Here is a 26,814-nt window from a genome sequence, read left to right as displayed (position 1 = left end):
TTCCCTCTGAAGTATCTGGCACTGGCCACTGTCAAACACATGATACTGGGCTAGATGGACCATTGGTCTGAGCCAGTATGGCCCTTCTTATGTTCTTAAGTTTGTGGGGTGTTTTTTTAAATGGCCCTTTTTGCTGATAGAGAAGAGATAACACCAACCTGCCTCATGGGGCTAACGTAGGGATCAATACATTATTCTATGTACAGGGCGTTGGAATTGTAACGCTCGCTGTAAGTGCTAACGATTATTATTGTTATTCGCTAAGGCTCTGACCCTGTTGCCAGTTCCTCTACCAGGGACTTCCATGCCCACCGACTGCCACAAAGTCAATGGTACGTGACGCAGGCCCGGGACTCCATGCTACCACAACTGGTCTAATCAGGGTGTCCCAGTGAAAGTTTTGGTGTAACCCCAACTGGCTTAGTTTCCAGTGAGCAGGAGTATTTTATACTCCCCCATATAAACTTAAGAGCAAAGAAGCTACGTACAGAGCACAGAATCATTAAAGCAATTACACCATAGAGATAAGGGGCCTGAGTCGCCTCTCTTGTGCCGGTATCATTTAAGAGCCATGCAATGGAGTTCTTGGGAGGAAGAGGACTGTCAGGCCCATGAAGGAAATGCCACATGGTTCACAAGTAAAACCAGCATCTGTTGTTACAAGATCCATTTCTAAGGTGCCCACCCTGGGCATTCATTACACAATTAAGAAGTTTAACGAGATCCCCTGAAAGGAATAGACCTCCCCTGTGTTAAACTAGTTTCTTTGCAGCATCAGAGCCAGGTTGGGATTGGCAGGAGAGTATAGCTGAGAACATTGGCACCCATTAAGAAAAGGTCAGTACGAAAGTGAGTCTCACATCCCCTCTAACTGTAACCCCAGCCATTTCTACTGATCACCACCAGGAAAGTCACACTTGTCTGGAGTTTATTTTCCTAATATCGTTACAAAAAACACCCATAAGGTGACTAACTGCCTGATTAGGAGACAATTATTTTCTTTAGTTTGCATTTGGCACCACTTTGTATGGCATCAGTTTGGCTGCTCTGTTGATGTCTCATTCGTTACCAGGATGACGTCGCTTTCCAGCTCGGCCCCTCACTCCCGCACCTCCCCATCCTGCAGGAGGGAGTTTACCAGTAACTCAGCAGCACTGCTACTGCTGTTGCGGAGTTTGGAGCCAGGAGGACATCTCTTCATGGGAGCCCTGTACAGAGACTGGGGACAACAGGAGCTGGGGGGAGGGACGTGGTGGCTGGAAGAACTTCCCCCACCCTTTCACCATTCAGAACTCTGCGTAGAACGTACGGGGCTGAGACCTGCTACATCAGGTGTAACTCAAGTGACATAACTACTCTCCACACAAGATACCCTCCTGTACTGAGCTCAAACCTGTACAACTGGGGGCTGGAGGACCGTAAATGGAATAGTTTCAGCAGAGTATAAATAACTGGGCAATGGGCGTTGGATGGAAGCTACACCTATCTAACATCTAGGGCAGGGGTGGGCAAACTTTTTGGCCCGAGGGCCACATCTGGGTATGGAAATTGTATGGTGGGCCATGAAAGCTCACGAAATTGGAGGTTGGGGTGTGGGGAGGGGGTGCGGGCTCTGGGGTGGGGCCAGAAATGAGGAGTTCAGGATGCAGGAGGGGGCTCCGGGCTGGGGCAGTGGGTTGGGATGTGAGGGCCCAATCTGGGGGTGCAGGCTCTAGGGTGGGGCTGGGAATGAGGGGTTGGGGGTGCAGGAGGGTGCTCTGGGCTGGGACCGAGGTGTTCAGAGGGTAGAAGGGGGTCAGGGATGCAGGCTCTGAGCAGCGTTTACCTCAAGCAGCTCCCAGAAGCAGTGGCATGTCTCCCCTCTGGCTCCTACGCAGAGCCATGGCTAGGTGGCTCTGCATGGTGCCCTGTCCACAGGCGCTGCCCCTGCAGCTCCCATTGGCTGCAGTTTCTGGCCAATGGGAGCTGCGGGGGCGGCACTTGGGGCGGGGGCAATGTGCAGAGCCCCCTGGCTGCCCCTACGCATAGGAGCCAGAATGAGGACATGCCTCTGCTTCAGGGAGCTGCGCGGAGCCATGGCACGTGGAGCCGGGCAAGCCCCAGACCCCGCTCCCAGCAGGAGCTCAAGGGCCGGATTTTAACATCTGAAGGGCTGGATATGGCCCCGGGCCGTAGTCTGCCCACCCCTGAACTAGGGCAAAGCCCAAACCAGCCCCCCATATATCAGGCTGGGATTATTGCTGACAGGCCTTGCGAGGAACCACTGAAACTTTTCAAGGTGGCCCAGCCCAATTACTCAGCCATGTTTTGGGTTGGGAGTGTATTCAGTGCTGTAGATCCCATCTTTGATCATGATCAGGAATGTCCACCACATCTCAGCCCAGGGGGATTACTTGAATGAAATTACTATCAGTAATATACAGAAGAATTTGTGATGCTGTAGCACTGCTGTAACTTCCATTGTTTTGTGGGTTCCTGTCTCTCATATAAACACACATATATACACACACACACACACTTAATTAATTAATTAAACAAACAAGAAAACACCATGACCTGACAGGTAGTAAGAGATAAAGCCATCTCCGCCTGGGATTGTAGGGTAAGGAATAAGGCACTTTTAGATACCCAAAGACAAGTCATGCATATAAAATTTATGACTAAATGTTAGTTTCTCCAGGGCAATAATCCACAATTTGTGGTTGTGCTGGTTTGTCTAGACTGACATTTCTACCTCGTTGTGTGTGCAATTTAAAGGGGTACAGTCTCTGAAGGTGTGTAACTCTTTAGGGTCAGTATAAGGTGCCTATCAGCTGGGTAGTGAAGATGGGAACTGTGTGTGTGATACCAACAGGCCCAGAGTCCCCTGGTTGGGGCACTGGCCAGTGGATTTGGCCCAGCCCCGCTATTTTCAGTCAACGCTGATAAACCTGGTCGGTATTTTTAAGCTCGACCATATCTTTCGCCTGCTAGCAGCAGCTCAGCCCCAGAGCGATGGGGAGAAGGCTCTGGGCATTGCTATGATGCAGGGCAATGCTGTAAGCTCCTGCTGAAAGGAGACGTGATGGGCTCAGCCCTTGGCCACGGGAGGAATTGTGCTCATGTTACTCTAAAGGTCACCCCCTGTGAGAGCGTCACTGGCTGTGTCCTGCCCCCCGGGCAAGGGGTGTGTCGAATAAAAGAAAGAGCTGGACGATGGTTGTTTTTGTTCCAGGGGCCGGGGCCCAGGAGTTCCAGCTGCTGCAGCCCCAGGGCGCCGTGTCGGTGTCAGCGGGAGAGAATCTCACTCTGAACTGCTCTGTGACTGCGAATGCTACACCAGGACCCGTGAAGTGGTTCAAGGGCTCGGGCAGTGGCCGCCAGCTCGTTTATGCACAGGTGGGATCATTCCCCCGGGTGACGCGGGCTGTGAGTGGCTCTGACACAGACTTCACCATCCGCATCAGTGACACCCGCCCCGAGGACGCCGGGATCTATCGCTGTGTGAAGTTTGAGAGGGGGTCGGGAGCCGATGAGGAGATCAGATCCGGCGCTGGCACCGTCGTGTCTGTGAGCGGTGAGTGCGAGCTCCCCCCAGCCCCACGCCCCTCCCCACCGGGGGCTGGGACCAGGGCGGGGAACAACCCAGCTCGGCCCAGACACTGACCGGGGAGGTGGGATTCCCATGGGACTCGCCTAGGCTGGCGCTGAAGCAGCCTGGTGGAGATTTGCCCCGTGACAGATGGGCGGGGGGGGGGGATCTGGGCACCAGGGAAAATCTCCATTTCTGTTCCTACCTTGGCCCCCTGAAGATGGCTTCACATTGCGAGGAGCACCAGGAGGGGGACCTGGGGGGAGGAGGCAGGTGTCTGGTTAGTGCCTCCCTGATCCTCCCCCACAAAAAATGCAAGTGCTGCTGGCAGTGGCAGGCTGATTCTGCCATCACCCCCGTGATGCCAGTGTACCAGGCTGGGACTCGAGTCCCACCTGCGGGGCCATTTCCCCGGCCTTGTACAGAGCTGGGGGAGGCCCCACAGGAGCTGGGAGGCTGAAGCATCCTTCCCTAGTTCGCTCCTTGTGTGCGCAACTGAACTGCAGCCAGATGTAATCCTGGGGTGATTTCGCCCTCCCCCACTCGTTTAATTCCTTCTCCTCAAGCTCAGTGCCCCAACCTGAGCTAAGGTACGTGAATGAGTCACGAGGCATTTGGGGCTAGATTCACAAGGGTACTGAGGCACCGGGGGGGGCTGGAACAATGTCTATCGTGGGGGTGCTGAGAGCCATTGAACCAAACACTAAACCCTGCACATGATGGAAACCACTCCAGTTCCAGCACCGATGCTGCAGCACCTAAACCCCAGACTTGGGGGCCTTAGGCTGGGTTTAGGCACCGCAATCCAGATGTAGGGTCCACTGTGACCCACAGAACACTCAAGCCCTGAACTCAGGGTAGAACTTCCCTAGGCCTCTGGTTTTCCCCTCGGGCATTCAGATGCCTCAGCCCCAGAGCAATTCACAAACCCGCCTGCCTACCTCACATGCAGGGCCTGAGCTGGCCGCTGTGCTCAGAGACCACCCCGTGTATTGGGCCCCATTCAGAACTGAGGAGAAGGTGGTGGAGGCAGCCCCCTCCCCTTAAACTTGTTGGTTCGAGCACTCCCCTGGGTGTGAGCGCCCCAGGTTCAATTCCCCCCTTTGTTAGGGGAGTTAAACAGGGGTCTCCTCGCCCCTCTCAGGAGAGTGCTCTAACCCCCAAACCTATGCGACCCTCTGGGGGGCTCCCTCAGTCCCTCTGGGGGGGCTCCCTCAGTCCCTCCACTGAAGCAGGTGCATACAGAGAGTTACTGAAGCAGGGGAACTGGGCCCTGGGCGCTCACCTCCAACCTGGGTGCCCAAACCAGCAGGCTCCCTCCTCCTCCTCTCTCTCTGGCTCCGTGACTAGTTATCCACAGTGGAACAGCTTCACCTGGGGATCCCTGTTCAACTCCGCTCTCCCTCAGGCAGAGAGGAATTGAACCTGGGTCACCCCACCCCAGGTGAGCGCTCTAACCCCAGGCTAAGGGGGAGACACCCCCATCACCGCCCCCAGCTGCTGTGTGTGGAGTTACACGCCTGCCTGGCTGATTGACGCCACAGCCACTAGGGTGCCTCAGCTGCCGGACTCCAGACCGTGGGCTCCCATTCTTGGATCACGTCGTAGAGCTGGGCACCCCCTGAAAGCTGGACTTCGGCCCGATCACTACGAGAGGGCTGGGGCCTAGCGCCCAGGCCTGTCCCCGTCCTCTCCCATGAGCTCAGGTAGCTCCCTGCCTCGCGTGGGTCTCTTGTGGGTCGCAGTCTAAGGCGCTTATCTAGCCCCGCTTTTGGGGGGAGAAGTGGGGGCTATTTCCCACCCATAACCATAGGTGCTGAAACTAGGGGTGATCTCACACACACACCCCTCGGCTTGAAGGGGTTTCCATTTTATCCAGGGTTTACAGTTTGATTCAATGGCTCTCAGCATCCCCAATATATACATGGTTCAGCACGCCTGCCCATGACTCTAACCGCCCTACACCCCAGCCCTTTGCATTTGCTCAGGAGCGGGGCTGTGGCTCCCCCGATCTCAGGTTGTCCCTGTGGGGAGGTGGGTCCCGTGGGGCGGGGGGCTGGGCTCTCAGGCGCAGAGGGATCTGACTGATAAACGCTTCTCCCTGCAGCCAGACCATCGGCCCCATCCGTGTCCGGCCCCCCCAGCAGGGCAGAGCCGGGTTCCTCAGTGAATTTCACCTGCACATCAGGAGGATTCTCCCCCAGAGACATCGCTGTGACCTGGCTCAAAAATGGGGATAAACTCCCAGCCCCCCAGCCCCGGGTTCTCCCTGCACACGAGAGCGTCTCCTACAGCGTGTCCAGCACCGTGGGGGTGAACCTGACCGCAGGAGACGCCCGCTCCCAGCTCACCTGTCAGATAGAGCACAGCACCTTACCGGCTCCCCTGCGTGTGACTTACAACCTCAGCGATGCCCTGCGAGGTAGGAGCCCAGCCGGGGCTGACCCCTGGGGGCTCCGCTACTGAGGAGGGGCAGAGATGGATCCTTCAGCCTTTGGGCCGGGTAGTGGAGGGTCAGGGGGGTAAGAGGGGAGTCACTGAAATCCAGATTCAGGTCTGGACTCTGTCCTGTGCCCTTAAAACTTTGAGACACTTCGCCCTGGGCTGGCACATCCCCTACTCCAGCCCAATGGAGGGCAGGGTGGGGAAGATGTTTGACTTTGTTTAAACCCTGGTAACACCACTCTCCATTTTAATGTACTCGAGCTGGGTCTGTCGGGGGGTTTTCCAGGGGGAAGGGGAGGGAAATTGGGGACACAGTAGATTTGGGTTTTCACATTCTGCTCCTTTTAAAACATTCGCCTTCCTCTGGGTTATTCCTGTGTGGGGGCCAAGGCTCTCACACGTGGGAAGGCAACTTAGAGATAGCCAAGTTCTTTGACCGCGGAAAAATATCACGTGGCAAGTGGGATGTGAGCTCAGTGGGAAGGTCAGTCTGTCCAGCCCAGGAACTTCCCTGTAACTCAGCAGGAAAAGGAGAATTTCTGTAGATGCCGAGTGCAGGATATCTGTGTTCTCAGTTCCCCCCAGGCTGCGAGTGGGCACTGACCCAGCGGCGCCCGTCGCACTGAACGAGTCTGTGACGTTCACCTGCCACGCGGAGGGGTTTTACCCGAAGGACGCGAGTCTCACCTGGCTGGAGAACGGAAATGAGACGAATCTGGGAAAACCCTCCCCCCTGGCTGAGAATCCAGACGGGACGTACACGCTCCAGAGCTCCCTGGAGGTCAACGCAACCGAGCAGAGGAATCAGTCCGTGTTCACCTGTCGGGTTGTGCACGATTCCCAGCCCCCCGTCAATGCCAGCGCGATGCTGAGACTCTCCCAGCCATCTCCTGAGTCAGACAAAGATCCCACTTCACCTATTCCAGGTAAATGTGCAGTCGAAAGCCCCCCCCCCCCGCACTGCAGGGAAATGCCAGGTCTGGTCTGTGGAACCCAGGGGCCATTTCAGCCCATCTCCGCCAGGGGAGCCCCTCAGTGTAACAGTCACTCTTTTATTCCAGGATGATCGCTCGGCTCTGCTCTCCTGGGGCCCGTGGGTGGAAGGGGAAGGTTAAGGGCAGGAAGTGTCACTTTGGCCGCACTCTGTGCCCAGGGCAGATCATCTCAGCAGCCCTGCAGGGGCGTGACAGAGGCCCTTGGAGTGGGGCTCAGACACAGTCACTCCTGCAGAGCTGAGGATGAGGTTCCACGTGGCCAGCTAGTATCTTATGCAAACATCTGCCAGCCAGAGCTGGGCAAACGCAGCAGGGTTCAGTTGAGTAACTGAACGCTAGTGTTTGGTTTGGGATGAACCAGCCCCTGTGTGTTGCCTGGGGGCCTGAGTTCAGCGTTCGGCCTGTTGGAGGTTTCGCCATGACCATTCTGCCCAGCTGATCACTTGCCTCTTGAGTCTTCCTCCTTCCTCATCATCCCAAGACTGAACTTAACCCCCCCACACAGTGTGCATCTGTGGGTTAAGAGTCTCTCCCATATTCCTCTCCAGCCCAATGTTGCTTGAGATGAACAGTTATAGTGTCTGCTGTGCCACTCGGGGGGGGGGGTGGGGGGGATTTCTGTCTAGTGCTGCCAGAAGTTATACCAAGACCCAAAGGCTTCCCCCCCCCCCCTCTTTTCTATAGCTATGGAACAATCCAATGGTAACACGTTAACTTGGAGTTGCTGGTCTTCACTAGATGCTGTGACAATGCGGTTCTGGCGGAACCCAACTGAGAGTGCCAACTCAGGACAAATTGCTCAAATAGGGCAGTTACAGCCCAAGGCTGGGGTTTTTTCCACCTCTAAGGCAAACCAAACCAGCCAGACTAGGAGAACTTCGGTCTCATCCCCTGGCTAACCGCAAGTCTCACAAGCAATCTCCTTAGACACTCCAGTTTCCCAATATTACCACCAGTGCCACTCGTTATGGGGACAAATGGTTATGAAAACCAATACCCCAGTAAAAGAAAAAGGTTCTCCTGATCCCAAGGGACCAAGCCCCAGACCCAGGTCAATATACAAATCGGATCTTCCCCACAAATCACGCTGTTGCCAATCCTTCAGAATCTAAAATCTAAAGGTTTATTCATAAAAGGAAAAAGATAGAGATGAGAGTTAGAATTGGTTAAATGGAATCAATTACATACAGTAATGGCACAGTTCTTGGTTCAGGCTTGCAGCAGCGATGGAATAAACTGCAGGTTCAAATCAAGTCTCTGGAATACATCCCCCGCTGGGATGGGTCCTCAGTCCTTTGTTCAAAGCTTCAGCTTGTAGCAAAGTTCCTCCAGAGGTAAGAAGCAGGATTGAAGACCAGATGGAGATCAGGCATCAGCCTTATATAGTCTTTTCCAGGTGTAAGAACACCTCTTTGTTCTTAAATTACAGCAACATGGAGTCTGGAGTCACATGGGCCAGTCCCTGCATACTTTGCTGAGGTACAAGGCGTATCTGCCTTCTCTCAATGGGTCCATTGTATAGCTGATGGTCCTTAATGGGCCATCAAGCAGGCTAGGCAGAGCTAATCTCAGCTTGTCTGGGATGTCACCCAGAAGCATAGCATAAGTTTGCCATACAGACAGTATAGAGCCAATATTCATAACTTCGACTACAAAACTGATACATACATATAGACAGCATAATCATAACCAGTAAACCATAACCTTGTCCTAGACACCCCATTTGACCCCCTTTACACAAGATTTGGGTGCCACTACAGGACTTTGGTTGCAACAATGATCTATATGGTCCCAGTTTATGTCAATAACGTCACACCCCCAACGCAAAATTGATGCAGGAAGGGATGACACAAACATCACTGACTGCATCCCCAGAGCTCCCCATCCTGGGTTCTGTCTTACTACAGCTAGTATTGGGTTAGAAGCCATACCAGTGTATAACAGAAATGGTTTATCAAAATCATGTTTAACCACATGATTGAACCTCTTTACAACCTCAAGGTAAAACTTAGTTAGAACAATAGTGGATTGGATCTGCTCTGGCAGCATGGTTCCTGTATGTGTTATGTGATCTTGCCAAGAGCTAAAGAAAACAGCTACTTTATCCATACAAGCTCGGGCAAATGTTTGGAACCCCATTAACATTGAATAAATGCAGATATTAATGTTCTTCATAGTACAGGAATCTTGGCATTTAGCCATGAAAGCAATATGGTAGTGTGCCTCAGTCTTCCTTTTCATACAGCACATTAGGTTTGGAATGTCTTTTCCCCTGTGAAAAGTTCCCATATTGTTTATATGCATTGCCTGTGAAACCCCAGTGTAACAAGGCCTTTTAACATAACGTGTGTTTTCATGTATTCCTTTTAACATGTTCAAGGGATTCTCCAAAAGATTAGACACATTGTACATTTTTACAGTTTGTGGCAATAGCAACACATTCATTACAAAATTAAGCAATAACAACAAGTTCATTGCAAGTGTCCTTTTACAATCATGGTTGTCATGCCACACCTTTGGTTCAATACCATTGGAGTTTGGGCATTTTAAGGTTAACCTGTGGCTTCCCTTTGCCAAATTCAGTTTTCTCTTTCCTCCTTGTCCTGCAGAATCAAACCCTGATTTCTCTTGCTTAACAGAATTCACTGGCTGATGGGGTGGGCCCTCTGTGCTAACAGCTATTAGCAAGTCCTCCCTTTCCCAGCCAGGCAAGTAATTTGCACTACTCCAGACCAGAGCCAGTCCACCAGTTTTCCTATCCTTAACTGCTATAATTTCCAAGGCTGGACTCTGCCTTAAAGAGATACCACACAAATCCAAAGAGTCTGCGGGTGAGAGTTTGCTTGCTCTCCCCCGCATCCTCAAGCATTCAGCCATAAAACTGCTCTGCTCTGACACATCAGTAACCAAATCTGTCCTCAAACCCTGAAGCGCAAACTGCTCGTTTAAAGAATTAGAAAGGAGACATTTCTGTTCCAACACCATTGTCTCCCCAACAAGTTGGCCCCACACAGCCACTTGGTTATAGGGCTGCCTCAATTCCTTAACAACTTTTACTTCCTCTGAGACCTTCTCAAAGCTACCCACACTGGATCTTTTACAAGGAAAGTCAGTGGATCCATTCACAACAGACAATTTCTGGCTGCTAGGAACTGAAACTTCCTTGATTAAATCACTCTCACACCCTTCAGTTGCAGGGAACTGCTTGCACCGAGTACCATGAGGATTCCTTTCTCCAGGAGCTTTTCTAAGCAGCAAATCACCCCTCACAGAAATTCTGCCCTTACCCTCTTCACCTAGGGCCTGCTCTAAAGGAACACTTTCCTGAGCAACAACAGACTCTGTCTGGGTTTTACTTGCATTCAGGATCACCTTTGGCCCATCAGGCAGATCTCTACACAATCCCCTTTCAGGCACACCCATAGACTTTTTAGATAAAAGGTTAGAAATACTTCCCCTCTCTTTGCCACACACAAGCTTAGGAATTTTTTCCTTTTTGCTACAAGTTGTTAAACTGTCCGTAGGTACCACAACCAAATTACCTTTCTGCTCTCCTTATGCCCTGGCTAGGGTATCACCCTGATCAGACAGAGTTGTTACACCCTTCTCCAACCACACATGAGCAACAGGCAAAATACAAGCACCAGAATTTTCTGGTCTCTGGGACTTTGCTAAGACACTAACTGGATGCAACCTAGTTATGGTGCCATTCTCCCCAGCAGATGCAAACTTAGGACCATTCCCTTCCTGGGCTTTAGTTGAATCCAGAACCAACTCTGAGACAGCTAAATTACTCTCAACCATCACAGGCCGAAAGGCCCCTTCTGTCTGCTCCACAGACAAAAAAGAGTTGGAGACGCATTTTTCTTTACCAGACATACAGTTTGGGATTTCATTTCCCTTGTCCCAGCAAACCGGGCTGTTCACAGACAACTGCTTGGAGACTGGGGTAGCTTCCTCCATAGGCAAGTCAATACCCCTGACAGACACAGGCACATTTCCTTCACTGTCGCTATTCTTCGCACAGGAAACAGATAAGGTATAGGGACACTCATCTTCCACTCTCCTTGCCTTCCCAAACTGCTGACTAGATAAAGCCATCAGTTCACAAGACTGCCTAGACTCATCCAAAATCTCCTTGTTCTCCTCTCCCTTCGCTTGATCTAATTCCAGATTTACTTCTGAGACATTAGATAGACATTCAGAAACTTCATTTACAGCCAAACAGCTACTTTCCAAGGACAAACTTTTGGAGAAACCCTCCATAGGCACAACCTTAGGACCAATCCTCTCTTGTGCCTGGTTTGTATTAACTTGACTGACCATAGCTTTAATATCATTTCCAATCATAATATCCTTAGGGATTATGTCTTTTACTCCCACAACCATGGTGCCCTCCAATCCCTTCCATTTCAGGTGGACTTTAGCCAAAGGCACCCTGACAAAATACTTAGATAAGGCTACAACAGTTACATCTTCACCTGGCAAATAATCTTCCTTCCTGACAAGACTTGCTTTAACCAGAGTAATATCTGCTGCGGTGTCCCTCCATGCCATACACCTTTCTCCATTCACTTCTGCACTGCTAATAAACTCTGCGTTATTTCCCCCATATTTAGCTTTAATGTGAGTTTTAAGGTCAAATTCTTCAGAGACCACAGAAACAGCATTTGCACACAGGGCACCAATGCTGGGCTCTGTGTGGCTTGCCTGTGAGTTTACAACAACAGGGTTAGCATTTGCCGTGGCATTTGGGGTTGCTGGTTTTGGGCTGCCCTTCAGTGTCGGGCAGTCTGATCTCATGTGGCCCAGGATACCACAGTGATAGCATGTAACCTGTTCCGTCCTGGGATGTGAGTTCCTACCCTCCAGGCCCCCTTGAACTCCTTTAGAAGAGTCAGGTTTATTTTTAAATCCTTCCCTCCTCTTGAACTGGGGGGAATGGTGATTACTTTTCCCCGGGGTTTTACACCCTTCTCGAGCCCTGTTTTGGGTATGGGCATCCGCAATCTCTGCTGCCCGTAGGACTGACTCAGGGTCCCTGTCACACACAGCTGCTCTCACATTGTCAGGCACAATGTCTAAGAACTGTTCCAAAGTTATCAAATCCAGCAGTTTTTCAAAACTCCCATGCGCCTTAGCTCCCACAACCCATTTTTTAACAAAACCCATCAGCTTATGAGCACATTCTACAAAAGTACAATCCTTAGACATTTTAAACTCTCTAAACTTAACTCTGTAAGATTCAGGAGTAACCTTGAACCGCCTTAACACAGAATCCTTAAACAGCTCATAATCTAAGGCTTCTTGTTCCCCCAAGTCATTGAATACCTCCCTGGCCTTTCCAGTCAGTCTGGTCAGCAGGACAGGCATTCGCTGACCCTCGGGGATCTGGTACAGATTGCAGAGGCGTTCAAAGGTAGACAAAAACTCCTCTATATCCTCAGTATCGTTGTAAATGGGACACATCCTTTCCCAGTTTTTCTCATGGCGGGGGGGGAAGTGGAGCACCAGGTGGGGATGACTTTCTCCGCTCTTCCAGTACTTGGAGCTGAAGTCTGGCCGTCTCCTGTTCCATCCTGTGAGTCTCCTGCTCAGCAGCGAGCAGCTCTAGACGTCCCTTACGAGCTCTCTCATCAGCCTCCTTCTCTAATTCTGCTATTTTTTGCTTCTCCAGCAACCGAAGATCCGCTAGCTTCTGTTCATGCTCAAATTGCAGTTTACTTGTCACCCTTTGCATCCTAATTTTTTCTGCATCTTCTGCAGCCTCAGGTAAGGGCTGTGCTCTTGCCCCCTGATCACTGGCTATTAACAGATTTCTCAGTTCTTCCTTTGTAGCTTTCTTTCTAAAGCTTATCCTCTTTTCTGAACACAAATTTTCCAGGGCTTTTTTGCCAAGTCCCTCATATGCTCTTTGCTCAGCCATTGCAGCAGCTCTTTAACCAACAAAACTCTCAATCCCAAAATTCAAATTTGGATAGCGTGGGGTTCTGACCCAAAGCTTAATTGACCTGGTTCTGTGGATCCTGCCGACTACGCCACTGTGACAATGCGGTTCTGGCGGAACCCAACTGAGAGTGCCAACTCAGGACAAATTGCTCAAATAGGGCAGTTACAGCCCAAGGCTGGGGTTTTTTCCACCTCTAAGGCAAACCAAACCAGCCAGACTAGGAGAACTTCGGTCTCATCCCCTGGCTAACCGCAAGTCTCACAAGCAATCTCCTTAGACACTCCAGTTTCCCAATATTACCACCAGTGCCACTCGTTATGGGGACAAATGGTTATGAAAACCAATACCCCAGTAAAAGAAAAAGGTTCTCCTGATCCCAAGGGACCAAGCCCCAGACCCAGGTCAATATACAAATCGGATCTTCCCCACAAATCACGCTGTTGCCAATCCTTCAGAATCTAAAATCTAAAGGTTTATTCATAAAAGGAAAAAGATAGAGATGAGAGTTAGAATTGGTTAAATGGAATCAATTACATACAGTAATGGCACAGTTCTTGGTTCAGGCTTGCAGCAGCGATGGAATAAACTGCAGGTTCAAATCAAGTCTCTGGAATACATCCCCCGCTGGGATGGGTCCTCAGTCCTTTGTTCAAAGCTTCAGCTTGTAGCAAAGTTCCTCCAGAGGTAAGAAGCAGGATTGAAGACCAGATGGAGATCAGGCATCAGCCTTATATAGTCTTTTCCAGGTGTAAGAACACCTCTTTGTTCTTAAATTACAGCAACATGGAGTCTGGAGTCACATGGGCCAGTCCCTGCATACTTTGCTGAGGTACAAGGCGTATCTGCCTTCTCTCAATGGGTCCATTGTATAGCTGATGGTCCTTAATGGGCCATCAAGCAGGCTAGGCAGAGCTAATCTCAGCTTGTCTGGGATGTCACCCAGAAGCATAGCATAAGTTTGCCATACAGACAGTATAGAGCCAATATTCATAACTTCGACTACAAAACTGATACATACATATAGACAGCATAATCATAACCAGTAAACCATAACCTTGTCCTAGACACCCCATTTGACCCCCTTTACACAAGATTTGGGTGCCACTACAGGACTTTGGTTGCAACAATGATCTATATGGTCCCAGTTTATGTCAATAACGTCACAGATGCGCTCAGCAGATGGGCGGAGACTGGTCGTTATTCGAGCTGAGCGAATAATGGACTTTTTGATGCAGGGACAAAATTTAAAACAAAAACAAAACCCTTAAACACAGTTTATTTTGACCCAAAATGGAAGTTTGTTTTGGGTGTCTCACCCTTTTTTCTATGTAAAACAAAACTTTAGGTAAACATCTAAACAAAACACCATGTCAAAATAAAGCAAGAGCGAAGTTTGGACTTTGAAGTGGCCAAAACAAGCCATTTTAGTTGTTTCTGCTGAAAGTTTTGCTGAATTTGGCCTGAATTCACAAGTCTTTTTGGTATAAAGAACCCAACCACGCACACTTTTTGGTGACTTCACTGTTTGCCACAAAAACTTCAGCCAACTGCAGTAACTATATCCACACACCTGAGAGCACCTAGCGAACTGGATTCCGAATCCTCCCCTAAACCCCACAGACTAGGCCTGAGAGAGACCAGGTGGGGGAGGGAATCTCTTTTATTGGGCCAAACTTCCGTTGGTGAAATGGACACGCTTTCAAGATGCACAGAGCTCTCCTTCAGAACAGGCCTGTCATCTCTACAGCAGCTATGAGCAGGAATCCCAGGTCTGCACAATCAAACTCCGGGGAAGTTCTCATTTGTACCAAACTTCAGACCTGAGCTGTGGCTGAGATTCTCAAAGAGGCCAAAGGGAGTCTGAATTTCCATGAGCTGAGCTCCTAACTCCCTTAGGCTCCTGCGGCCTAGCTCACCTTTACTTATAAATATAAACCCAGATGTTCTGCATTTAACTCACTCAGTCTGGCGAGGAGTTTTTCGGTTTGACTATTCTGACGCTGGCCTCCTATGATCCCTGAATTTCCCTCGTTACAGATAGTTACTTATCTGAAGAAGAAAAGATCTACATAGCAGTAGCAGTGGTTTGTGCAGTGCTGGTTGTATTGGTAATCGCCGTCATCTACCTCATCAGAGTACGACAGCGCAAAGGTAAAAATGAATGATTTTCTGTGGGTGCCTGCCAAGGGGTGCCCTGGCTAGATCACTCTCTTCCCATACACTCAGGCAGTGCTTTACAAACACACCAGCATCAGGGGGGATGGGATGAACCGAACTGGTTAGCGTTCACCTGGGGAAAGTGGAAGAGAATTTCACTCACAGCTATAGGGAAAAGTCAGTTATAGCTTAAGGGTAACAGCCACTGGAATAGATTTAAGTTATGCATTATGGAAATCATATGTATGTGTCACTCTTTGTATTCTTCTCTTTAAATTGCTCGTTTAGTTCTGTATAGCATCTAGGGACCCTGAAACCCTCTACTAAGATGCAAGCTAGACAGATGTAGGGGCAATGATATAGATTCTAAGGGCAGTTATGGGAATTTAAAAGCTGTAGTTGAGGGAGAATGCTGGCCAGGACACCAGGTTTCTCTCCTAGTGCTCTCAAAAAAATACCCAGGGATATTTGACTTCCTCCTGGACAGATGAGGAGTAAAAGGGCCCTTGGTTTAACGTCCTCTCTAGAGGGCACTGCTGTATGGACACCAAGCAAGGAAAGCACTGACTGCATGAAAGGATGGGCTGCAGTGTTTGTCTTGGCAATGGGCTTAGCATGTCCATGGGGCAACCCCATTTTGGATGGAGACACTCTCACTCCCATGCATTAGAACATATGGGTACTACTAAGATTCTAAACTATCCCATAGATTCTAGCACCTATCCCATAGAGCCCAGCGCAGCTGCTAGGAGCAGGTGTTTGGATAACTTCAGCATTGCACTGTGGGAAGGACCAGTGCAGCTGCACCACTTGTTCCACTCCCAGCCTGGAGGGAATACCACTCCTATAAACGTCACTGGTTCTGCCTGGTCATGAACTAAAGACCTCATTCCAGGTTCTGCAACCAGCTAGTCCAACAAGGGATTGTACAGGGTCCACCTCAGCCCGTGTGGGGATGCAGGCATGTTTGTACATTTGTTGTAAGTTCAGAGTGTTTCAGGCACTGGTTTGTTGCAGTATCTTCTTGCCTAATAATGCAGCACCCCATTCATACATCACTGAAACATCAGCACTGGTTGTGATCTCAGGGTTTCTCAGTAGGGTTGTCCCTCTTGTCTGTGGAAGGCTAAATGGGAAAAGTCTCACGGCTACCATCCCCCCTCTAGTTTCTGCCAGTTGCTGGAGGAAATCACAGCTCCCAGTACTGTGCCTGGAAGGCACTGGAAGATTCATCCCAAAAATAAGAGGGGAGGGGAGGGGAGGGGAGGGGAAGGGAGGTGAATTATCAGGGGATAATCTCATCAAGGGGATCTGATAACATTTTAAACAGCAAGAGCAATAAGACCTTCTCAGAACTCTGATACCATTACTGGCTTCTGACTCCTTTCCCATCGTTCCTCTAGCATGCTGCCATGCTCAACTTCATAAAACAGCCCCATTCTGAAACCCTCCAGGCTGTGCGTAACATTGTATGTGATGCAATTTGTGTCTTGCAAAAGACACTCCTAAAATAGGAAAGGTTTAGACTCCACCCACAAAGATTTGTCCTGCAAGGAAAGGAAAGGAGTTTTGCAATACGTTCAGCAGAGTTTGCAGGAAGTTGCTGTTCTTGGGTTTCTGGAAAACCTGATCTAGCAACTTCCACCAAAAAAGTTAGAAAAAAAGGAAATACTGTGTAAAGGAGCTAAAACAATATAAACTAACATGAAATGCTGTGGGGAGGCGGGATTATTCCAGTAAGGTTTTTTATGTTGTGTTTCTCTTTTTAACAGGAAAAAGCTCCCCTTCTGTAAGGTAAGCACCGATCTCCATTTTCTTCATTGAACTGTTGGGTAATCAGTGAGGGAATTTAAAGCTACAGGAGCTAATGAAGTCAAAATGTTGACACCAGGGATGAAATGGGTCAAGTTTTAGCTAGATTCCAAGTGTGTAACTTGAATCCCTGTGGTTTCGGATGGTCTTCACTTCACTTTGAAAGCTCTTCGCCTGTACGTGGCGGTTGATGTGATGCTCAGTCACTAGTGGATGGAAGAGGAGATCCGTGCTATGGAGACTTTGGTCTCTACCTCTAGTGACATGGTGGGGTCGAATACCCCAGAGCCATTGTAAAGGCAAGAGTAGTTCATGAGCCATGACTCAGCCTGTTACAGCACACGACTGTTCGAGAGTTACCACCCAGAGACGGCTCAGCGAAGTCGCGCTCTGTACGAACAGTTACGAGCCAGCAAGCAGACGTCGCTGGAGATGGTTCTCCCATAGCACTGCTGAAGGGAGGTTCCTGGCCGAGCGTACGCCCTCACATTCATTAACTGAGCTGCAGACCAGCCACTTGTTTTTTATTGTCCATGCCCCACACAGACAGCCTGGGGGAATCCAAATCTTCATCCTCTGGCCAGCTGACTGTTTACGTCTGTGTGTTGTGTGAGGATAAACTCTGCCGAGTGCGGTTAGTATCACACACTGGTATCCAATGGTTCTCCCCTGGCCTGCGATCAACCGTCAGTCAGTCCTCCACCATCCTAACCTGAAAAATCCTCTGCAACACTTAGTCACCCAGCAGTGCTACTGTTCTAAAATACAATGAGTGTTTGACTCTGTTCTGTTGCTTTTTCTATAGGCTACACGAGCCCGAGAAGAGCCCCAGCACAGCTCCCCAGGTGCGTAACAACTAGTTTCTTTTGGGGAACCGGAGAGGGGGGAGCGACAGACGATATCATGCATCAGGCTAAAATCACGGCCGTTTATTAAGTGCTCAGAATCTCAGCTATGCGAGCCTGCTTCTGTGGCTGGGGTGAAGGGAGAGACAGACAGTTCGCTCCCTCTCTAAATTGCATAGGGAAGCTGCCTCCATTGCACTGAATTTCTCTTCTCCTCATCCCCACCCCAAAGAACACGTCTGGATCGATTGTGACTAGAGCCAGCTGTACAATAAGCCAGGGAAGCTATTTCTAGAGTTATTTTGCATTCTGTGATGCGGCTCTGAGTAATTTACCGATCGGAACGGAGCTCCGTCCCCCCTGCCCCAGCTCGCCCACATGCTCACGCTCACGTAGGCACACAGCTGGCCGAACACTGGTAAGACCTCATCCATTCAGGACATAGCAGCCCAGACCATGATCTCACTTCCACCGCTGCAAGTCTAGAGTAATTCTGTGGACTCCAGCGGAGCAGCTCCGGATCTGCAGGGGTGCAATGGATTGCCGACTCTGGCTCGGTATGGCCAGCTGGTTCTTCTCTCCGAGCATCGTTCACCAGCAGACTTAAGGGACAATTCTTGCCGTGGATGTTAATAGCGCAGCTCAGTTGCCTGGAGAAGCCTGAAGGCAGCAAGCGAGTGTCTCGGTTAGTCTCGGGCCCTGTGGACTAGCGGGCTTCTCCGCCCCTCTTGAAACACTATCACGTGTCCCCAGGAGCTTGAATGACAGTTCTAGAGGCGAGTTATCCAGCAACAGGTCCGGCTTGCCCTGCCGCTGGCTAGATTGACCCCACACTGTCCCACCAGCATGCCTTAACCCTGCCCAGGATGTTGGATCAGTCTCAGAGCCATTTCCGTCTTTGTTCCCTGCTGAACAAGCCAGCCCGTTGGCAGCTGATGCCCATAGTTGAGGGGTTGGTTTTGGAAGGGGGACGGACACCTGTCTCAGGATCCAGCACCACTAGTTCATCCACACAGACCCCAGGTCTCAGGCAGGGGGACTTTAGGTTTGAGCACATCATATTTGTGCGGCCCTAGCAGGGTCCATCCAAGGACCTCAGAGCACTTTAGTCGTTAATGAAGTAGTTGTATTCCCAGTTCACTGAGGGGGAAACTGAGGCACTGGGCGACTCAGTGACTTGCCCAGGATCAGTCAGCAGCAGAGCTGGGAGTAGAATCTAGCTCTTGCCCCGCAATCTCCTGCGATAGCCACCAGACCGGGCTCTTAACTCGGGATGAACAGCTTCATATTCCAACTGTAGGTGACACAGCTCCCTGCTGACGCCATGTTTTCTCCCTTCCCCAACTCAGGATTCTGATGCCAACAACCTGACCTACGCAGACCTGAACTTCGACAAGCAGAAGAAGAAGAGCAAGCGCCGCTTTGTGGAGATGAGCCCGCAGTCGGAGTACGCCTGCATCCAGACCGGCCAGCCCGCAGCCCCTGAAGACAATCTCACCTACGCTGACCTGGACATGGTCCACCTCAGCAAGGCACCCAAGAGACCTGCCCCCCGGCCCGAGGAAGCCATCTCGGAGTACGCCAGCGTCCAAATCCAAAGGAAATGATCAGGGCTAAAAGCAGGCCGGGGCTCACTGGGTTTTTGGTGAAGTCTGGCAGGTCCCTAGCTGGACATGGAGCCCTGGTCCTCCAGCGCTGGCTCTCAATGGAGGCACCAGGGGCACAGTGGAAGTGTGCGCCAAGCTATGGTCGCTGCATTCCTGGGGCTGGAATGCTTCACACTGCGTGCGGCCGCCTCCCCATGCCACTGTGTCCTCACTTGAGTGAATACCAACTTCCACACCCGGCCCGGAGAGGCCCAGACTGAACTCAGACCCTCACACAGTGCAGCTTTATTTCTGGACCAGTATCTCTGCTATTCCCCCCCCTCCTCCCCACTCCCCTGGTGATTTGTCACCAGACTGGAGAGGTCCTTCGCTCGGTGCATCGAGTTTGCTTTCACATGTGTTAAGCAGACAGACCGTTTTCAGTGCTTCGCTGGTGCAGTGGCCTAGTCCACCTCGTAACCTCTCCAGACAAGGGTTGTCAGTCTAGTGAACATCTGAATTTCTCTGCAGCCAATTTAGGATGTTGTGTGCATTGAAGAACCAGCCAGGCTGCCTCAGATCAACCACCTAAAGGAGAGGAGGCCGATTTGGGAGATAACTTAGTGGCAAAGAGCTGTCTGGCAGCAGGCTCTGGACTGCTGTTCTCAAGGCAACATAGGCCAACTAGCTTGCCTGATGGAGTCCCTCTGTGAAGAGCAGACCCTGTTTGATCTGGAGTGACTACTCCCTCTTCCTCTCAGACTTCCTCCCTCCTCCTGCTCCAGAACCCGCGTCTGAACGAGACTGCTCATTTTAGGCACAGCTTTTCCTCCAAACTAAGTGTGTCGTAAGTAATTCCTTAAGTTTCCACCTGAGGTTCCCCCTCCCCCATCATCCCATCCTTGAGGCAGTATGTTAAGACCAGTGACTCCCTCGTGCCCTTGAGGGTTGAGCACCAGGCCGTGTGTCTCACTCTCTGCAATCAGATCACAAAGTGAGGACGTTTCTCAGCACCGGAGCACCTTGGGCTGGGGAACGCAGCCTGCGGAGCTCCCTGGGCAGAGCGGAGATTCTTGATCCGACCCTGGAGCCAGTCACAAGCTACACTAGTCGTGAGCTACGAGACACCGCCACTCCCAGGCCTGTGTTCCCCTGGTACAGAGCATCCCCATTGCCAGCCACAGAGCTTATCCCCATGAGACTGGGACTAACGGGCTTCCTACAGAAGCTTGTGCTAGCCGGGGTGGGGGAAGAGGCTAGCCAACCTCTACTGCCAGAGCACAGGCTACTCCCAGGGCTATGCTGCCTTTCAGCACTTCCTGCGGGCCAGGTCAGCCAGCACTCCCGGCCCCAGTGCCTGGAAGGAAGAAGAAAGCCTTGATGCACAGGGGAGGGCATCCCCCGGAGAACAACGTCACCATGTTTTGACTGTTTGACATGTAACTGTTAATCTTTAGAGCTAAAAGCCAATGCTTGTGTGTCGTCCATGGGTGGAGTGCTGTGTGTTCATCACTAGGATGAGACGTGCAAAACTAAATGTCAGAGTCAGCGTGATAATCCCCAACCCTGTCAAGTGAAGTCCCGGTAAGCAAGTAACCCTCCATCAGCGCTGCGGGGAGGGGTGCGGATTTCCGACTTCTCCGCCTCCCCCACTGCCGGGTAGACTTACCGGCCTAGCGAAGAAAAGTGGCAAACGAAGCTGAAATGCAGCCACAAGTGGCATTTCAGAAGCAGCCGTCTTCCTGATTTTCTACATGGGAGGTTGCAGATAATGCAGAGTTTCAATTTTCACCTTATCCCTAGGAGTCAGGTTTCAAGATTCCCAGGGCCAAGAAGAGCTGGGCTAGGCAGCTGGCACTCCAGGCAGTGGATTATACCTGTTTACGTCAGGCCTGAATGTGGCCCCCTTGCCCAGTTCTTGTGATGGCCGAATGCCCTTTCACTGCCCTCCTTTCCTCAGCACTATTAAAGGGAACACATGGGACTTGTGGTACCATTCCTTGGAAGGAGGGTGGACGAGGGAGAAATAATCTAGCACTAAAATGTGTTGGAAACCAGATTGTATCCTAGCTGCTTGATCCTGCAGGGAGCAGGGGAGGAGGAGGGGAAAGCCAGGAGATCTAGACAGGATGTTTCAAAACCAACAAGGTGACCACCTGTACAGATTGCAACATATTTTTTTTTTGGTTTGTTTTGCTTGCAGGATATTTTTGTAATAAAAAGTTCAAAGTTCTGTCTTGCTTGTGTGTCGGTGCCAGCTGCAGTGCTCAGGGAAGCCACAGGGAAGCCAGAACACCCTTCCTGGGTTAGATACCCTTGGGGAGCAGGGAGGCAAATTGAGTCATTCATGTTCTCAGACCCTTTTCCCCATCTCTATTGTGACAAAGTTCCTCCTCTGTCTTGGTGGGTCCTGCGCTTATTGGCGGATTTTCTTGCCTTAGAGATTCACCACGTGGGTTGGGGAACAACCCAGAGACCTTCCCCTCTGGGAGAATCCACAGTACAGGTCAATTGGGAGGTTTGGGGGGAACCCGGGCTACTTCCCCATGGCCTCCTCCAAACACCTTCCTTATTCTCACCACAGGACCTTCCTCCTGGTGTCTGATAACGCTTGTGCTCCTCAGTCCTCCAGCAGCACACCCTCTCATTCTCAGCTCCTTGCACCTCTTGCTCCCAGCTCCTCACACTCACACCACAAACTGAAGTGAGCTCCTTTTTTAAAACCCAGGTGCCCTGATTAGCCTGCCTTAATTGATTCTAGCAGCTTCTTCTTAATTGGCTCCAGGTGTCCTAATTAGCCTGCCTGCCTGAACTGGTTCTAGCAGGTTCCTGATTATTCTAGTGCAGCCCCTGCTCTGGTCACTCAGGGAACAGAAAACTACTCAGCCAGTGACCAGTATATTTGCCCTCTACCAGACTCCTGTACCCCACTGGTCTGGGTCTGTCACACTATGTACTGCTCAGTTTTACTCTGTCCCTCGCTTGGTGGTGTCGGGGAGAAGAATTTGCAGGGCTGAGTACAGCTGCTTTGTACGTCTAAAGCATCGTCTATCCGAGAAGCTCCAGGGGCTTCACAGTGCAGCCTCGCGGCCCCTCTGCAAGGCAGGGCAATGTGATCCCCATGGAGCAGATGGGCAGACTAAGCCACAGGGTGGTGAAGAGCTGGGTTTTTAAACAAGTCTGGCACTCAAAGGTGCAAGTGCAGGCGTGGTAACTGAGCACAACTGCACGTGCAATTCAGGCAAGTGGGACCATTTGCATGCACAACTGCAGACGGGATTTAGATGCACAGCTACCTATCGTAAGGCAGCCATAGCCAATCAGCGTCTGGATTAGATCTCAGGAGCTAGTTTAGTCTTGTGCTTTTCTAAACATCAGCCCGTGCTCCTTTTCCCTCACAGCTCTTCCCCAGGCCTCCCCCCAGAGCCTTCTGCCAGTCATTTGGTTTTGCTGACTGCTCAGTCCGTAGCAGAGCATCAAATAATGCTAACAGAAGCAGTTAAAACCTGTGTCGAAAGCCAGCCTGCTCAATTAAGTAACTATTTGTTCCTCTTTCTTAGTTTAGCTTTCTGTGGCTTAGATGTCTGGATCTCAGACAAGGACCCGTAACCATCTGCCTGTGGTTAGACATGCCTGGCCTCTTGTAAAAGACCCCAGAGCTTGTGCTGATGGTAGCTCACTGCTGAAGCCCAAAACAGGTTCTCAGTACAACCACCATTGGCTGAAGCCTACTTCTGTTTGAGATGAAGCTCATTGTTTGGAGGGTGACAAAGGTCCATCCCTTGCATCAGAAGAATCAAAAAGCAGGGCCAGGACCCTGAGCAGCATCAGGTGGAGCAGGAGGGGGTCTATGTGGGAGGGGTTTTGTCAGGAGATTGCACTGAACTGAAGAGGGAGGAAGCAGTAGGATCTGGTGACATAAGCCCCTGGCATGCGGTGCGTTTCCCCACTTCTCCTGCCAGGCTAATCCGCTGCCGTGAAGCAATTCAACCAGACATCCACAGATTCCGTTTCCATACAGCTGGGAGAGAAACAACATGATGCAGACACAGTGTGTGGAAACTTTCCAAGTGATTCCCATGAGTCTGTGGCTGACCTTCAGGGCTCCTACAGCTTGCAAGGGGGATGCGAGAACTGCAGAGACCGGGTCCTGCAGGCAGTAGCAAGCAGACTATAGGAGGACTCAGGAGCACAAGTCTAGGGTAGCAACCATTGGATGGGTCTGTGAGGTGGTACTGAGCTTTCCAGAAAGAAGAACGCGTGCTGGGAATAATGATGGGAAAACACTAAGGCCTGCAACACCAACGATCCAAGACACCGCGGGTGTCTGCTGTGTTTAGGGGCAGGAGGGGGGAGAAATACTGGGATCGTCCTTAAGAACAAGAGATCTTGAAATAATGGTTCAGTGACTCCCAACTGTCAGGACGCCCAAAATGTTTTCAGACCAGCCATGATCCCTTCCAAGCTTGGAGAGTTATTTACCCTGCCCAAGGGCCACTTGTGTAGTTACAACCCACCTGTGCCCCCAGGCGTCTTTATCGTCCGCTCTTGCTGTTCCACCCCTCCCCCGGGGAACGTGGTGCCGTGGTGGGTGACTCAGGTGAGTGGAAGTGGGGTAGTGAAGGGGTGGGGTCTGGCCACAGGGGCTGTGAATTAGCAAACCCTAGCTTTGTTGGTGGAGCTCCCCCAAGGCTTAGCCCTGTATGCAGACAGGTGGAAGTCAATAGTAACAGGCGTTTCAGAAGAGGAGCCCTCTTCTGGAGATGGGCCCTTCCACCAGCACTGCTCCAGCTATGGAGCTCCAGCATTGTCAGGGTCCTCTGTAGAGCCCACTTACAGTGATAAGCATGGCTAGGTCTGGGGGTGGCAAGAGCTCCTACGCAGGGCAGCCCCCTCCATTCCGTCTCAGTGAATTAACCCTGACCGAGCAGCAACGCAGCCCTGCTCTCTCCTGGCTACTCTCCCAAACTGAGCCACCCATTAACCAACATCAGCCTACAACAGCAAACAGGTCCCTGGCACAAAGCCGCTTGCCATGCAGATGGTCCTTCGAGTCCCACTGAGCAAGGCGGGGCTGTGTCCGCTAGAGCCCCTCTCCCAGCAGGACCCCCCAGCAGTGTCATTCTGGTAGCCATCTGGGGAGTACGCCTGCCTGCCTGCTGTGCAGGGGGGGCCACGTCCCCCCAGGGAGCTGGGGAGTGTAGCAGTGAGTTTCAGTACAGCTGTGGCTGACCGAAGCCAGAGCAGACCACAGAGGAGAAGTTCAAGCAGCAAACTCACTTCCTTACTTTGGATTTCCCAACAGCTGAACCAGCAGCCACTCAGACCACAAAACGAACACGACTGAGAACACAGAGAGGGAGATTTCCTGTCCCTGTGGTCAGCGGGACACTAGGAGCCCCAGGTTTCCGTGTTTACAATCCCCCAGCTCAGAAGCCGGTGCTGAGCCTCCCCCCCTCTATTTTATCACTGGAGCAGAATTGGGTCCTCTCTCTGCAGTCCAGCCTTTCTACCCTCGGGATCTCGTCACAGCGCTCCAGCCGGTTCTGTGCAAATCCGTCCCCCAGCCCCCATTCAAAGTTTGCTTTTGAAAAGAGACTAACCACACTGAGCTTCCAGGGAAGAGGAAAGTCTCTGGAGTTGCTCCAGCCACTCACAGCACACAGCTGAAGCCTGTGACCCTAACAACTAAGGTCAGTGCTGCAGTGTGGAAGGGTTACCTGGTGCTTTGAAAGAAGAAAAACCCCACAGCTGTTGAATAACCTTCCTGTGTGTTACTCAACTAACCCCTCACTAGTGCCTTTCAGAGAGGGGGGAGGAGAAGGACGTTAAAGAGGCAGGAGAAGAGGTTGCCTGTCTGGTAGTGGGAGAGCTGCGGCTTATGGCCCAGGCCTTCTTTCCCCAGCTAAGGCTGAAGCTAGCCTCCCATTAGACACACAGACACACTCTGCCCAAAGCAGCTTCCTCACAAAGCAGCCAGTCACCCTGCAGTGTCGTGGCAGATCATGCCCAGGGAGAACTTCTGAATTTTTGTTTTGCTCATTCTCCTCCCTCCAACAATTTAAAGTTATGGTCTTTCAATGCATCCCACTGACAGGGCAGGTTTTCCTGAAGTGGGATAATCACACACGCCCCCATTTCCAGCTGGCCTGGCCATTCTGCAGACTGGCTGTTAGCCCTGCCAAGAAGCACTGTTTGATTAGGCGAGGGATGCTAAGAACAAGAACATAAGAACGGCCATACTGGGTCAGACCAAAGGTCCATCTAGCCCAGCATCCTGTCTACCGACAGTGGCCAGTGCCAGGTGCCCCAGAGGGAATGAACAGAACAGGGAATCAGCAAGTGATTCACCCCTGTCGCCCATTCCCAGCTTCTGGCAAACAGAGGCTAGGGACACCATCCCTGACCAGCCTGGCTAATAGCCATTGATGCACCTATCCTCCATGAATTTATCTAGTTCTTTTTTTTAATCCTGTTATAGTCTTGGCCTTCACAACATCTTGTGGCAAGAAATTCCACAGACTGACTGTGTGTCATGTGAAGAAGTACTTCCTTTTGTTTGTTTTAAACCTGCTGCCTATTCATTTAATATGCTGACCCCTAGTTCTCGTGTTATGAGAAGGAGTAAATAACACTTCTAGGGTTACCATATTTCAACAAGCAAAAAAGAGGACGGGAGGAGCCCCGCCCTAGCCCCGCCCCTGCCCCTCCCACTTCCCGCCCCCCCAGAACCCCCAACCCTCCCCCCGTTCCTTGTCCCCTGACTGCCCCCTCCTGGGACCCCTGCCCCTAACTGCCCCCCGGGACTCCACTCCCTATCTAAACCTCCTTGCCTCTTGTCCCCTGACTGCCCCAACCCTTATCCACACCCCCACCCCCAGACAGACCCCTGGGACTCCCACGCCCCATCCAACCACTCCCCACCCCCTGACAGCCCCCCCCAGAACTCCCAACCCATCTAAACCCCTCTGCTCCCTGTCCCCTGACTGCTCCGATCCCTCTCCACACTCCTGCCCCCTGACAGCCCCCCCAGAACTCCCAACCCATCTAAACCCCTCTGCTCCCTGTCCCCTGACTGCTCCGATCCCTCTCCCCACTCCTGCCCCCTGACAGCTCCCCCCCAGAACTCCCAGCCCCCTACCCCCCGCTCCTTGTCCCCTGACTGCCCCCTCCTGGGACCCCTGCTCCTAACTGCCCTCCAGAACCCCACCCCCTACCTAAGACTCCCTGTTCCTTGTCCCCTAACTGCCCCTTCCTAAGACCCCCCCCCAACTGCCCCCCAGGACCCTACCCCCTACCTGTACCCTGACTGCCCAAAACTTTCTCCACTCCCCTCCAAAAGCCCCCCCCCGTTTCTTGACTGCCCCCTCCAGAACCTCCCTGTCCCTTCTCCTGCCCCCCCTTACCCTGCTGCTCAGAACAGGGTGTTGGGCTCTGTGCCAGCTGGACACAT

The 26,814-nt window shown here is 51.4% G+C and overlaps 1 protein-coding gene across 1 annotated transcript in view; it reads left to right on the top strand.

Annotated features, from left to right (window-relative positions):
- The window catches only part of LOC101940010 (tyrosine-protein phosphatase non-receptor type substrate 1-like), a 32,093-nt gene extending 10,499 nt beyond the window's left edge, over window positions 1-21,594 (top strand). Inside the window, exons 3-9 of the mRNA XM_065566265.1 lie at window positions 3,215-3,556; window positions 5,679-5,993; window positions 6,592-6,942; window positions 14,999-15,112; window positions 16,891-16,912; window positions 17,736-17,775; window positions 19,125-21,594. Coding sequence (XP_065422337.1) covers window positions 3,215-3,556; window positions 5,679-5,993; window positions 6,592-6,942; window positions 14,999-15,112; window positions 16,891-16,912; window positions 17,736-17,775; window positions 19,125-19,382 — 1,442 coding nt within the window. The 3' untranslated portion in view covers window positions 19,383-21,594. The remainder of the gene's footprint in view (window positions 1-3,214; window positions 3,557-5,678; window positions 5,994-6,591; window positions 6,943-14,998; window positions 15,113-16,890; window positions 16,913-17,735; window positions 17,776-19,124) is intronic.
- Window positions 21,595-26,814: the final 5,220 nt, after the last annotated feature.

Source organism: Chrysemys picta, chromosome 13 (assembly GCF_011386835.1).
Source record: "Chrysemys picta bellii isolate R12L10 chromosome 13, ASM1138683v2, whole genome shotgun sequence".
Classification (NCBI taxonomy): Eukaryota; Metazoa; Chordata; order Testudines; family Emydidae; genus Chrysemys; species Chrysemys picta.
Note: the sequence above shows the minus strand (reverse complement) of the source record. Positions and strands in the feature narration are given on the sequence as shown.